The sequence below is a fragment of the Microtus pennsylvanicus genome, chromosome 9 (assembly GCF_037038515.1).
Source record: "Microtus pennsylvanicus isolate mMicPen1 chromosome 9, mMicPen1.hap1, whole genome shotgun sequence".
NCBI classification, from domain to species: Eukaryota; Metazoa; Chordata; class Mammalia; order Rodentia; family Cricetidae; genus Microtus; species Microtus pennsylvanicus.
The window spans coordinates 108,949,318-108,963,978 of NC_134587.1; the positions used below are offsets into that span (position 1 = coordinate 108,949,318).

General features: G+C 56.1%; 2 protein-coding genes across 6 annotated transcripts; both read right to left on the reverse strand.

Annotated features, from left to right (window-relative positions):
• Positions 1-4,222: 4,222 nt before the first annotated feature.
• Pde4c (phosphodiesterase 4C) lies at positions 4,223-9,724 on the reverse strand. Of its 5 annotated transcripts, none has more exons than XM_075987133.1 (8): positions 9,303-9,724; positions 9,109-9,207; positions 8,664-8,828; positions 8,485-8,584; positions 8,120-8,274; positions 7,474-7,596; positions 6,680-6,862; positions 4,223-5,357 (listed from the first exon to the last, which is right to left on the reverse strand). In XM_075987133.1, the coding sequence occupies exons 1-8, from the start codon at positions 9,504-9,506 to the stop codon at positions 5,247-5,249; spliced, it is 1,140 nt and encodes a 379-aa protein (XP_075843248.1). In that variant the 5' UTR covers positions 9,507-9,724; the 3' UTR covers positions 4,223-5,246. The 5 variants fall into 5 exon arrangements, with proteins under 5 accessions (XP_075843248.1, XP_075843249.1, XP_075843244.1 ...); XM_075987129.1 differs by having other exon boundaries at positions 5,252-6,197; positions 9,303-9,722; XM_075987134.1 differs by lacking the exon at positions 7,474-7,596 and having other exon boundaries at positions 8,031-8,274; positions 9,303-9,519.
• On the reverse strand, positions 9,724-10,091 carry LOC142857948 (3',5'-cyclic-AMP phosphodiesterase 4C-like). Its single transcript, XM_075987135.1, has 2 exons — positions 9,972-10,091; positions 9,724-9,884 (listed from the first exon to the last, which is right to left on the reverse strand). The coding sequence occupies exons 1-2, from the start codon at positions 10,041-10,043 to the stop codon at positions 9,729-9,731; spliced, it is 228 nt and encodes a 75-aa protein (XP_075843250.1). The 5' UTR covers positions 10,044-10,091; the 3' UTR covers positions 9,724-9,728.
• Positions 10,092-14,661: the final 4,570 nt, after the last annotated feature.

Genomic DNA, 14,661 nt, shown 5'->3' on the forward strand with positions numbered 1-14,661 from the left:
GTTAAAGTCTGTTTCCTGAGTCTCCCTTTGAATCTGGAGCTGTGAAAGGCCCCAGACTGTTATTGTTTCTTACCACCTGGGCATCTGACAGTCTTTGCACCTCCAGTTCTGTGGTTTATGATGGTCCCTGTAGCAACGGCTGAATGGTTAACTGGAAATTTGAGTATGACATTGGAGATACAGAGAAATTGGTAAAGCAGGCAGGAGAAGGAAGAAAAGAGGAGAATCGGGAAGGAGCAAGCATATGGCGTCCCTGGTACAGGAGAGGTGAGTACGGTGGTGAGACTTTATCCTTCTGGAACTGGAGACAAAGTAGCTGATCTTGGTGTCCTCTGGAACTTAAGGGAACAGGGCTCTATTTGAGTTACCATGTTCAAGGAGGGTGTCCTGGGCTGGAGGAGTAAAATATTTGAGATGAGATAGGTAAATCCAGTGAGGAACGCCCTCAAGCTTGGCAGCTGTGGGAGTTACAAGAATTACTTTAAAGGGACCCTGCCATTTAGGGGAAGGGCTGAGGGGCATTGGTCTGGGGGGAGAAGAACCTGGTCCCTGATGTTAACTGGAGATGGACAGGGGTTGACACATGGCTGAGGTAGTGAGTACTCAGTAAAGTCCCATAGAGGGAGCGGAGGTGATCAGGGATGGGTGAGGGTTCAGGTGAGAGGTCGGGAGTCAGAACCGGCAGCCCACACATGAGTTCAAAGGGTGTCTGTGAGAATGCGGGCTGTACTGTATGAACCCGAGGTGACTGAGGTAGGTTTGGGCTCTGGGGTGCAGTTGTCCTGGCTGCTTAGTCAGTTCGGTTATTTCCCTTGGAAATAATGGGGCTGAGCAGTGAATAGTTCCTATAGCCTTGGGGAGATGGGAGGCCTTCAACAAGTCCATACTGAAGGCACCAATGAAGTTACTGGGCACAAGCGAGAAGGGGTCACAAGACACACAACGGAGTCCACTTGAAGAGTTTATTAAGAGAGGGAGACACGTGCGCAGGCCTGAGGGCGTGTGTGCAGAAAGAGAATGGAGCAGGTGTCTCCAGCTTTTAAAGGCTGCCGAGCGTATGTGAACAGGGGCTGTCGTAGCTGCGTCATACGCTGCAACATGTCACCAGGGTTTGAACCCCGAGGTGCCTGCCTTTGAGGTGGGTAGACGTTTTACCAATGCGCTGGGTGAAGGAAGTGATAACACTCTTCACAAAGGGGAACCTGAGCTACAATAAGATCCTCTCTAGATTAAAAAAGTAATGGGCTGGCCAGGGATGGAGAGATGGCTCCAGGTATGCTTGTGTGTGCACACATACACAAGCAAGCAAAACGCCCTTACACACACATAAAATAAAAATATTCTCTCCTCCCCCAGCCCCTCTCTCTCTCTGTGTATTTTCTTTTCTTTTCTTTTCTTTATTTTTTTTTCGAGACAGGGTTTCTCCATGCTTTTGGAGCCTGTCCTGGAACTAGCTCTTGTAGACCAGGCTGGTCTCGAACTCACAGAGATCCGCCTGCCTCTGCCTCCCGAGTGCTGGGATTAAAGGTGTGTGCCACCACTGCCCGGCTCTCTGTGTATTTTCAAGACAGGGTTTCTCTATGTAGCCTTAGCTGTTCTGGGACTCTCTTTGTAGACCAGGCTGGCCTCAAAGAGATCTGTTTCTGGCCTCCTGAGTGCGAGAATTAAAGGCATGCACCACCACAGCCCAACATAAGTCTCTTTTTTAATGGGCATAGGATATTTCTCAGTTTGTTGGGAAGCCTGCATAGCAGCACAAAGCTCTGGGTTTGATCCCAAGCACAGTATAACGGGGTGATGTCTCACTGTCTTCTCAGACCTGGCAGAGGGGAGAGGAACCCTCAGCTACACAGTGTCTTGAGGCCAGTTTGGGCTACAATAAACCCTGTCTCAACGAAATAAGAAAGTCAGATTCTGCACAAAGGAAAAAATGGACCGATGGGTCCCCTGAGAACCCCTTGCTTCCCTGAGCATTTAGGGTTCAGAAGGGTCCTGACCCCGAGTCCCAAAATTGCAATAAAAGACCCAGGAAGCAAAGACAGTTCAGAGAGGCCAGCCTAAGTCTTTCACGGTGTGGACACTTCACACTGGCCACCCCACGCCCTTCACGGTATGGTCACTGGGGTTCAGGCGATCCTGTGTGCTGGGAAGCTGGGAGCAGAAATGCAGACTTCCGGACTATGACGCAACACAACGCATGCCTGCAAATCTTCCGGCCAAGGTGGGAATCTGGGGCGAGCAGCAGGGGACCCAGCCTGGGTGCCTTGTTGTCCCTCCGCGTTCGGCCCTGGATGGTCCGCATCGCTTTCATCACGCAGGAAGCAGAACTGGGGACGCGGTCTGGCCCTGTTTTAGACCGCGCCGCCAGCTGCGGAGGCGCCGAGGGACCAGAATAACTAGTCGCCTGGATGCTCAGTCACCCCCGCAAGGAGCCTGCGAAGCTCTGCCCGCTCTGGGGCCACGTGAGCAGCTTGTTTCTCTCTGCTTCCCCACCTGCACCAGGCAGCAGAGGGATGCAGAACCACAGACACAAAATGACCATAACGGGGGTTAGGGTGGGGACTAGGCACGGGTTTGAGGATGGAGGGTGCAGGGAAAAGCTTGGGGCGCCCCTTAGGCAGACTTGGATTTATTCCCAAGAGATGAACTCTGGGGAGGAGCTGCCTTTACTGCCTTTTATTTCAAAATAAAGATGGGGCGGAGGCTCAGGGACTAGAGCGCTTGTAGATCACTTGGTGGCAAGATGACACGATTTGGCTGAGGAGGATCGTGAGTTCATCATCCTGGACCGCTAAAGTGAGACTGTCTCATATCAAGACATTGAAAACAGCCAGGCATGGTGGCAGAAACCGTTAATGCCGGCCGCACTTGGGAGGCAGATCTTACAAAGTGAGCTCCAGGACAGCCCAGGGTTACAGAGAGCCTGCCTCAAAAACACGCACACGTGTGTGTGTGTGTGAATGTGTGTGTGTGAGTGTGTGTGTGAGTGTGTGTGAATGTGTGTGGTGTGTGTGTGAGTGTGTGTGGTGTGTGTGAGTGTGTGTGAGTGTGTGTGTGCGTGTGTGTGTGAGTGGTGTGTGTGTGTGTGAGTGTGTGTGTGTGAGTGTGTGTGTGTGGTGAGTGTGTGAATGTGTGTGAGTGTGTGTGGTGTGTGTGAGTGTGTGAATGTGTGTGTGTGAATGTGTGTGAGTGTGTGAATGTGTGTGAGTGTGTGAATGTGTGTGTGTGAATGTGTGTGAGTGTGTGAATGTGTGTGAGTGTGTGAATGTGTGTGTGTGAATGTGTGTGTGAGTGTGTGTGTGAGTGTGTGTGAATGTGTGTGGTGTGTGTGTGGTGTGTGTGTGAGTGTGTGTGGTGTGTGTGAGTGTGTGAATGTGTGTGTGTGTGAATGTGTGTGTGTGAGTGTGTGTGTGTGTGAATGTGTGTGGTGTGTGTGTGGTGTGTGTGTGAGTGTGTGTGGTGTGTGTGAGTTGTGTGAGTGTGTGTGTGTGTGCGTGTGTGTGTGAGTGGTGTGTGTGATTGTGTGTGTGAGTGTGTGTGTGGTGAGTGTGTGTGTGAGTGTGTGAATGTGTGTGAGTGTGTGTGGTGTGTGTGAGTGTGTGAATGTGTGTGAGTGTGTGAATGTGTGTGAGTGTGTGAATGTGTGTGTGTGTGAAATGGAAAATGAAAGGACAGGCAGAGGGAAACAGTGTGAATATTTTTTGTTTTTGAAGATAGGGTTTCTCTGTGTAGCCCTGGCTGTCCTGGAACTCACTCTGTAGACCAGGCTGGCCTCGAACTCAGAAATCTGTCTGTCTCTGCCACCTGAGAGCTGGGATTAAAGGCGTGCACCACCACCGCCCAGGCTATCACATCTTTTAAGTTACATTCATTTATTTGCGGGACACAGGGGGCGGTGTCAGACGACACCCTACGGAAGCTGGGGGGTCAGAGGACACCCTGCGGAAGCTGGGGAGTCAGAGGACACCCTGCAGAATCTGGGGGGTCAGAGGACACCCTGCGGAATCTGGGGGTTCAGAGGACACCCTGCGGAATCTGGGGGGTCAGAGGACACCCTGCGGAATCTGGGGAGTCAGAGGACACCCTGCGGAATCTGGGGGGTCAGAGGACACCCTGCGGAATCTGGGGGGTCAGAGGACACCCTGCGGAAGCTGGGGGGTCAGAGGACACCCTGCGGAAGCTGGGGTTCAGAGGACACCCTGCGGAAGCTGGGGTTCAGAGGACACCCTGCGGAAGCTGGTTCTCTCTTTCACCACAGAGTCCTGGGGACTGAGCTCACATCGTGGGGCTTGGGAGCAAATGTTTTGGCTTGCTGAACCTTCTTGCTGGCCCAATAATTTATTTTATTTATACTTTTGTGTGATTTCCAAATTCCCCCTCAGAGAACACATACTACTTTGTTTAACAGGAAATCTCTAAGGGTAGCCCCTAAAACATCTGGAGGAGGAAGCCTTCCATGTGTGACCCCAGAGGGCTTTCTGTACCCCCGGGGGACAAAGAGCTGGAGGCATGATGTCTACAGAGGAAGTCGCCTGCCACCCTGGGCTGCCCCGGCTCCCTGGTCTGCCCTGCCACCCTGGCACCTTCCCAGAGGGAACAGGGAAGGGGGAAGGCCCTGTGACGCATGCCTGTCACCCCAGCCAAGCACTTGGGAGGCAGAAGCAAAAAAGTCACTTCGGTGTCCTCTGCTCATAGAGCTGGACGTCAGAACAGGCAGCAGGCGCCCTTAAAAGCCAGAAAATAACGGTAAACAGGGAAGCAGTTACACGGTAGTCATACAGTTCCCAGAAGACGCCCGCGTTCAGCGCCCATTCTGTGTATGGAAGCTGTGAGAAGGCATGAGGGGTGGCTTGTGACTCAGTTTCCCTGACAAGGTCTATTCTATGTTTACAGTGCTGGAACTGAAATTAAGGTCTTTCCACACGCTAAAGCTGTACTAAGCCAGAGCCACGCCCCCAGCCCCTCACTGGAGGATTCTAGGCAGGGGCTCCACCCCAGAGCCACGCACCAGCTCTCTTGTACTCGCATAGCACCCTCCCCCTCCTCCTCCTGACTCTGGGGACCCACAGTTGAGTATGCTGAGACCCTCCACACTGGTTTGATCCCCAGGTTACTACAGGGGGGGCCCCTACCAGCTGTATCAATGGCTGTGTGAACAAACCATAGGGAGTCGGAGGCCTGCGGGTTCTTCTCAGAGGGCCACCTGCTTCTCAGTATCCACGAAGAGTCTTGCACAGTCTCTGGCGTCAGAAGACACTAGACTTCAGTGGGGGCTGCTCCCTGTCTCTATTTACAAAGGGATTCTCCCTGGGGAGAATCAATAAAGGTCTCTGATGGGACGTTTGGAGGCCGGACACCTATTGACATCAAAGGACGCAAATAGTGATGTTGGGGCTGGGGCCACTCTGCTCACAGAGCACGTGGGACCCCAGGTTTCCATCTTCAGCGTCGAAAAGAAGCTAAACAAACAAACGGAAACCACAGAGAGCCCCAGCCCTAGCCGACCGAAGCCAACCAAAGCAGACAGAAGCGGGACAGAGAGGCAAGAGGAGGCGCCACCCAGATGCCAATCCCATTCCAGCCAAGCCTGAGGTCAGAGTGGACCCCAGCCGCAGGCTTCCAAATGGAACCCAAGATTTGTCTATGTGTAAATTTCGGCTGTGCACTTTGACAGGTGAAAAGAGAAGCTGACACGGCCAGAAATCACTTCAGAAGTCACCAGCATTTATGTATAAATGTTTCTGATGTAACTTTTACTTGATAACTGTTTTGTTATATGTAATTTTGCTATGTTAAAAAAAAAAGAAGTCACCAGCATCAATAGGCACCCAAAGGGCGTGACTGTGACTTCATGGTCCATGCTAGGCTAGCCCAAAATCTTGTCAGGTCTACCCTGTGCTCCGGGCTGGTCTTGGAGGACAGAAGCTAAGTGGTGGGTGACTCTGAGGACTGGATGCTCAGTGTTGAGCCAGTCCTTCCTCCTCCTCCTCCTCAGCCTCCTCCAGCGTTAGCTCAAACTGGAACCTGTCAGGACCACAGCGCTCTTGGCCCACGGTGTGAGTGGGGCTGCATGGTATCCGACTCTGATACCACTCTCTGTTGTCTTCCAAAGTATCCAACAGCTCCTGAGCATCGGGGTGCACCAGGTCAGCCCATGTTTCCCACAGCGGATGGGCGATGTAGTCAATGAATCCCACCTTAGGGTGACCGCAGAAGGGGCAGGTGAGTCTCAGTGAACCCCAGTATCAGCCCAGTCTCACAGTCACCTGCATGGTGTCCTCTGCCTGGACCACTCATTGCTCAACTCCTAGTGTTCCTTCCAAACCCTCTTGAGAGAACTTATTCTGGTCCAACACTCAGGAAACTGGGGCAGGCTGATCTCAAGCCAGTGAGTTCTATGCCAGGCTGTCTTCAAAACACCAAATCCAGAATCTGCCCTAGCCAGGTGATGGTGGGATATGCCTTATCCAAGCACTCGGGAGGCAGAGGCAGGCAGATCTGTGTTCAAGGCCATCCTGTCTACAGAGTGAGTTCTGGGACAGTCAGGGCTACACAGAGAATCCCTGTCCACCCAGTGGTGGAGCACAGACCCCATCAGGCAAGGATGGTCATGGGGTCACAGTCAACCAGGTCTCCCCGTCTCCCACCCCCCAGCTGGGCGAAACCCCAGCACACACACCTGGGACTTCTCCACAGAGGCAGTGTGCTTGTCACACATGGGGCTGATGTCCAGGCCCAACTCGCGTTCACGGTCACCCTGCTGGAAAAACTCAGCCATGATGCGGTCAGTCCACTGGCGGTAGAGCGGCAGCGGTTTGGTGGGGTTGCTGAGGTCGGCGCAGTGCACCAGGCTCTGTAGAACCTGCAGAGGGTAGGGTAGGGGCTCAAGAGGGCCTGGCCACACCCCCACCTCACTATATCCCTAAAATCAGTGCCCAGGGCACCCATCTTCCAGGTGGGAAAACTGAGGCCTGGGAGGAGTGGCTAAGACACAGGCATCACACCAGGTAGTTCCAGCAATGTAAACAGTTAGTGCTTCATAAATGCACCAATTAGAAAATGGATGTGTGTGCCAGGCGGTGGTGGCTCACGCCTTTAATCCCAGCACTCGGGAGGCAGAGGCAGGCGGATCTCTGTGAGTTCGAGACCAGCCTGGTCTACAAGAGCTAGTTCCAGGACAGGCTCCAAAACCACAGAGAAACCCTGTCTCGAAAAACCAAAAAAAAAAAAAAGAAAAAAAAAGAAAATGGATGTGTGTGCGTGCGTGTGTGCACGCGTGTGTGTGCATATATGTCTGTGCATGTATGTGTGCATGTGTGTGCACATGTGTGCGTGTGTGCATTTAATCCCAGCACTCAGGAGGCCGATGCAAGAAGATGGTGAGGATGGCGAGTTCCCAGGCTGCCTGGGTTACAGAGTGAGACTGTCTCAGAAACTAAAGGGGGAAACTGAGGCTCTGGCCTGCTCCCACACCTGGATACGGTCGGAGTAGTTGTCCAGGAGCAGGACCCCGAGGCTGGTCACTTTCTTCATCTCCACCATGGTCTTGAGCTCGGCCAGGAGGCTCATGTGTTTAGACATGTCTGTGGCCAGCACCTGGGGCACATGAAGTAGTGGATGCTGCACTTCTGAGACCTCCGTTCCTCAGTGTCCCCCGTGAAGGAGGCTGAGAAGTGCGCTGTGCGCAGCGGAGCACGGAGCAAAGCTGTGACTGGGTTGAGAGCTGAGGCAGGATCCAATCTGGGCTCTAAAACTCCGGGGCCACCAGGGGTGTACCCACAGACACACGCGGGGGGGTCACCCAGGCCAGGGACACTGGCCCCGGGGCCGTCAGACCCCAGAGACGCCCTGGCACAGCTGTCAGCTGAAGCCACCTTTCTGTGGGCACAGAAGTGGAGGCAGGGGGATCACGAATTCCAAAAATATAAACAATAACAAAGGAAAATCCTCGGGAGACGTACACAACAGGAGCCTAATAAAGCCTGTTGAATTTATAGAGGAGATACGAAAGCCCGAGCCCGACTACCCACCAGGTAGGATAAAACCAAGTAGGCCAGCGTGAACCGGTGCCTATCAGCACGCTGTGCGAAAGAGGCCCCGCCCCGAGCCGTGACATCACCATGTCTATGACCATCCTGCGCAGACTCAGTCTCTGCTTGGCGCTGAGGTTCCGGAAGATGTCGCAGTTTTCTGCCTGCAAGAGCTTGAAGCCCACCGCCAGGTGATGGTTCTCCAACACCGACATGTCATTGTACATCAGCGCCAGCTCCGAGTCTATGGGAACAGCCAAGGCCTCGGGACCCCACTCCACCCAAAGACAGCTGGGGTGGGGACGCCACTAGTCAACTCCTAAGTATGCGGTGAAGCCCAAACTCTAATGCCCCTTCATACAGAAAGCCATCCAAGCCCCGGACACGCCTCTGAGTCTGCGCGCTAGGGTGGCCCGGGCTGTCTTGAGCAGCTGTCTATGGTCACCTCACTCACTGGTGTTGATGAGAAACTGATTGGAGACGCCCGGGTGGTCCACGTCGTGGATAGCGCATGCAAAGATAGCCGCCAAGACTTCCAGATCTGTGAACACAGCCTGGGCAGGTCCGGGGCGTCAGGGCTGAGGGTGGCACTCTCCCCTGCGCTCACCCACTGTCCTCAGCCGAGCATGATACCTCCAGGGCAGGGGTGCCCAGCAACACGTGCACGGACTGGGCCACGTCCGCGGCATGCACACTGTTGTGGTATGCCACGTCAGCGTGGTAGTGAGCCTCCAGCGTGAGCAGGAACGTCAGCAGCGTGTCCGCCGGAATCTGGAACGTCTTGAGCAGGTCCCTTTCCTGGTGTAACACAGACCCCGCTCAGGGCCTTGGCTTTGTGCTCCAGCTCAGCTCACCCCCCTCCTATCCATCCTCCTATGTCCCATAAATCTTTGTCCCCCAACACGGATCGGGAACCCGCTGTTCCGATCTAGGTCTTTTCAGGGCCAGAACAGCGCTGTGCCTTGACTAAAATAGCCATTAAGCCCAGTAAATTCCTATTCGTCCTTCAACGCCCCGTTCAAACGGCCCCACTCGTGCTTCAGGGAAGAACTGAGGACCGAACGTCCCGGGGAGGCACCTGGAAGACGCTGAACATGACGGCTGTGAGCGGCCGGTTCCCACTCAGCTCAGCCACTTTGAACACATCAAGTCCCCACTTGTTGGTGTCTTCAAGTTCCTACGAGTGACCAGGCAGCGTCAGTGGCTCCACTGTCGCTGGCTGCCCAGTGTCCAGGGAGGGAAACTGAGGCCCGTAGCTCTGGGGAGACCGACCTTAGCCAGCTGCGCCTCCTGATCTGTCTGGACCCCGAAGCGGGGGACGACAGTTGTGGGGAGGCTGGAGGGGCGGGGCCCGCGCAGGGCACTGATCCGGGACATGGGCCGGGTGTCCTCGGTGGGCAGCCTGGGAAGCTCCACCTCCGCCGGCTGGTCTGCAGGGGGCGGGTGGCTCACTCTCACCGCTGCTGAGCCTGCCATGCTCAAGTTCTGGTTCTAACCGGATCTCAGGCCCACCTGTTCCCTCGGTCAGCAGCAGCTCATCAGCAGGCTTCCTTTGTGACTTGAGTCACACGTTTCCCAAACTCCTACTAATGCTTCAGAACGCTACCTGCCATGTCCTGTCCTCCCGAAAGTGTCCCTGTTCATCACTTTCCTTCGGCCCTGACCAACTAACTGTGTTGGGTGAGATCTCCGTCTCCTCTATAGAAGGGTTGTAATGGTGTCTGCCTGTCCTCCCTTAGGAGGTTGCCCAGGCGGCTCACCCAGGAAGGTCTGGGAGATGTACTCCGACACCTGGTTCCCTGAGCGGCTGGTTTCCGACAGATGGGTCAACTCGCGGTTGAGCATGCGCTTGAACTGTGGAGCAGGAAGGGTGGCAGGGAGGAGGCGATCAGGGAGGAGGATGAGCAGGGAGGGGGATGAGCAGGGCTGCTGGGTCCTCACCTTGTTGGACGCCATCTCTCCCACCGAGCGCCGCGTCTGCAGTGTCTCCAACTGCTCCAGGCACCAGTCCATCTCCTCCAGCGTCTCCTGCGCCAGCTGCAGCCCAGCGTCCTCTGGAGGCCAGGCGGGTCAGGGAGGGACCCCCGGTGGAGAGACTGTGCCGCTCCACCTCCGCACCCCAGCCCTTGGAGCCCCGGGCCACAGTTCCACAGCTCCCGCGAGTGCTGTGAAACCCAGACAGGCCCACAGCCCTCTCTAGCCTGTAACGTGGGCGGGAGAATGGCAGGGAACAGACTCGGACTCCGCGTAAAGGTGGGTTTGCCGGGAAGCCGGCTTATGATGAGCCGAGAGACTCCAACAGCTGCCCTCGGGGTGGAAGTGAGGGTGCATACCTGTGGGGGCGGCCAGCTGGCTGCTACACGGAGGGGTCCCCAAGAGTGGCTGCCTGCGCAGACAGGGACGTCAGAGAGGGCCCATCTCTCCAGGCTCTCCAGACCCATCTAAACCCCCATTCTCCCCACCCCGCACCTCAAGCACCCAAAGCACCCCACACCTTCAGGTCCTGTCCCTCCGCCACACTCTCAGTACCTGGTGGCGCTGCCTGGGTTATGGGCAAGGGTGGCCACGTTGCTGCGGACCGTTCTGAGACTGGCCAGAACCTGTGGTAAGCAAGGTGCTCAGCTGTAAGAGGCCACCTAGGTCCCCCTGCGTGTTCGCGGCTAGAGGGCAATGGGGACACCCACCTGTGCGAAGGGCGTGACAATCATGTCTTCTCCATGTCTGCAGGAAGGCCACCAGTGAGGACATCCGCTGGCTTCAGAGAGCCCCCCTCTAAAGATTCCTGACTCGGGCCTTCAGGTTCTGGCTCTCCCAGAGAAAACTATAACCTCTCCAACCAATCCTCAGCATATTATCCACATCTAAAATGGGGAAACTGAGTCCTAATGACAGTAGGGGTCTAAGAGTCAGGACAGAAGTAACTGTTTCCCTTCTCGTCACAGCTACTAGGGAGCTCAAATAAAAGTATTTGTCCGTCTCGAAAATTAAAAAAAAATAAAAGTATTTGTGAGCTGCAGCTGATTGACCTTACTGTTCACGGATTAATGTACCACGCTGCCCCCAACAGACCATTGGTATTCGCTATATGCTGGATGTTAACAGTAAACACTCTGGAAAACTCCTACTTCAAAACTCCAAAACCTCACTTGGGGGTTCCTGGGAAGAACTTGCTAAGAGTTTTCTAAAAGGAGGAAGGGGCCTCACAGATCACTGGCCACCGAGGAGTTCCGGGACACAGCCTTCGATGAAGGCTCATGGTCACTGTCGGAGCGGTACAGGAAGGACTCGCGCCGCTGGCCTTGCTGGCCAGGGGGCTGGAGGTCCAAGGGGCCTCTGCAGCTCGCGAGCCCATTTTCCCGGTCGAAGCTGAAGGCAGGAACAGAGAGGTAACGTCAGGGAGCAGAGGCGTCGGTCCACTGTGGCACCCTCCCTGGAGCCCCGCACCCGCCCACCAGCAACGATGGGACCACTGAAGCGAGCCTAAGCGAGCCCAGGGCGAACGGCCCCGCCCACAGGGCCCCGCCCACCCGCCGGCCGCGCCCCCTGCCGAGGCCTCCAGCTTCTGCAAGCCCAGGCCCTCGAGGTCGGGGTCGGTCTGTGCTCCTCTTCGTGGGGTTAGATGTCAGAAGGGGTGTGGGGTGCGGGAGAGCCGGCTCAGCCGTTAAGAACTCGGGCTGCTCTGCACAGGACTGGGGTTAGCTTCCCACATGATGGCTCACAACTGTGACTCCATCCTCAGGAGACCCGACGCCCTCTTCTGGCTTCCCACGCACGTGGTACTCACACACATTCAGCCGAAACACTCATAAAATACATAAACGTTTAAAAAGAGGTGTGTGTGGCAGAAACGGGGAGCAGCAGGGAGGTGGCGACCTTGGGATGCGGTCAAGGGATAGTCCGCGGTGACCCAAAAGTCATTCCGTCAGGGTCCTGGCCAGTTGGCCAGATGACCTCGGCTCCATTCACCCGACGAGGTTTGGACGAGTTCGGGTGGATTCGTGCATCCTCGGTCCAGTCCGGCCTCGCTCAGCTGCCGTCCTTTCCACCAGATTCCCTCGGGGGGGGGGGGTTCAGGGCACCGCACAGTCAGGCTTCGTGATGCCACGATGGGCGGGGCTCCGTCAGTCTTCAGTGTCTCCAGGCCCAGGGCGCCCCGGGGTCCCCATGAGCTCCCCAAGCTCGCCATACCAATGCCTGAGGATGGAAAACCCTTTCCCAGTCCCACCCTGGGACGACTGAAAAAATAGAGGCAGGGGCAACTGCAGGGTGCTGGGTTCGAATCCACCCTTTGGACGCGGAGGGTTAAGGACTGGCTTGCGATTCCTTGGGGCTGAGAAGCTGATTTTGTTTCTGCTCTAAACTTAGCCGAGGTTGGCGGGGTCAGGCGACAGTTCCATGACGCGAACAGCACCTCGCCGGTCTGTGTTCTGACTGTGGGAACGGCACCGGCGGGTAGGCCAGATGGGTAAACTGAGGCACCGACCCGCGTTCAGGTCCAACCTGCTGAGGACCTGCCATCGGTCCTCAGGCTCACTTTTGGGTACCAGACAGGCCACTCCCTTCACATCCTAGAGACGGTTGGTTGCTCGTGGTCCGGAGCAGGACCGCTCCTCCCCCAGATCACACACCTCCCAGCTGTCACTAAATGGCTGTGTGACCTGGGTGCGGGACCACCCGTCTCTGGTGCTGCACTCAGCCGGCAAGCAGTCCCCGCGAAATTAATGCACAGGCCTGGTGACAAAGCACCCTGAGTCTCCTTGACTCTGAGTAAATAAATGAGCAGCCCACGAGGTCACAACTCCTTAGCACAGGCCGGGATTTGAACCCGGAAAGGAACCTGGGAACTTCACCCCTGCCTCAGAAGCCCCCATCCGACCCCCAGCCCCGACCCCCCACGAGATCTATCAGCGTCCCGTGTGGTCGCCGAGGGCTGGGACTTCGGTTCGGCGCCCCCCATTCCCCTTGCGCCCTAGGTCGGCCGGGTCGGGACACAGTGGGTTGGTCCCCTCAGCGTGCGTCGAAGCGGTAAATGGAGCGGACAAAGACAGACAGACAGACAGGCACCAACTGAGAGAGAGGCAGAGGCAGGGCAGAGAGGAGGGACGCGGGCGAATCGACGCCTGAGCCCAACGTGGTGGCTGCCGCTGCTTCTGCTTGTCCCCCCAACTCCTTGTCCCGGACGCTCTCCTCACCAAAGCGGATGGGCCACTGTGAAGCGGCGCTGCAGGCGGATGCTCTGGTTCATCAGCAACTTCCTGAAGAGCGCGGGGGAGCCGCGAGGGGACCCCCGAGGGGAGCCAGGCGCCGCGGGGCCCTGCATGGCGGGGCTGAAGCAGGACCCGGGAATCAGGGCCTTTTTAGACGCTCCGGGGCGGAGCCGAGGACAGAGCAGAGGGCCAGGCCCCGCCCAACGCTATGCGTCTCCCTCCGTGGGCTCTGGGGGAAACTGAGGCACAGCATACCCGCGACTCTACTCTCTAAGTCTATTTTAATTATATATTTATTTGTTTTATTTAATGGATTATTTATTTATTTTATTTTTTTAGACAGGGCCTCAGGTAGCCCAAGCTGACTTTGAACTCACTCTGCAGCCCAGGCAGATTGCAAACTCATACCAATCCTCGTGCCTCAGCCTCCCGAGTGCTGGAAAGATAGACGTATGTGACCAAGCCCTGGTTAAGGGTTGGGCTGGTGTCGGTCTGAAAGTCTCTCAGAGTAACACCTGGCATTCCATCGCTGTGACACCCGCGGAATTCAAGTGCACTCCGACTTTAAAGAGAGACCCTGTCTCAAAAAAGTCATGTGGGAGACGGGAGGATGTCCCTCATAGGAGAGAAATCCCTGAGGTAGTGTCGCCACAGCCCACAGTGATCCAGAGAGATGGGAGGATGCCCCCTCATAGGAGAGAAATCCCTGAGGTAGGGTCGCCACAGCCCACAGTGATCCAGATCAATTCGTGGGTTAGGACGCCCCAGAGATCGAAACAGGAATGACAAATCCTTTGCCAGGTGGGGGAAACTGAGGCACCGTGCAAGGCACGGAGCTTCCCTGGACGGTGAGCGGCTGTGCTGCAGTGAAGCTCCAGCCCCCAGGTCCCTGCATGACCCCATCGGCTCTGACAATCCCCAGGCCCCGCGTCTGGACCATTTCAATAGCTAGGCTGTGTCTCCCTGACAAACATCCGCCGGCAGGGCCTTCTGCCAGGGCTGCTCCAGATGTCCCCACCCCACCAGCAGAAGGTGGGTCCCATGGTCCGGGAAACAGGATCTGTGCAGTCTCCAGGAGTCACAGGGTCTAGTCGCAATTGACAAAAGGGGAAACTGAGGCTCACTCACATCACAGGCAAAGGAAAGACCAGGAATGCCCAATGGGCAGGTTGAGGTGGGGGACACGCCCTGCAGCCCAGGCCTTGCCCTGCATGTCCCCAGAAAGGTGACACCCAGGCTTCCAGTCACCCTGGGGGGATCTAAGGACCATGGATTTGGAGCAAGACTTCAGTGGGGACCTAAGTGACCACGGCTGGAGCTGAGATATGTCCACTGTACAGACGAGTCACACAGCCACCTGGGGGGCTCAGACGCCAAGCCAGGAGGTCCTCCCAACCCGCCAATCCCCAACCTGACACCTGCTG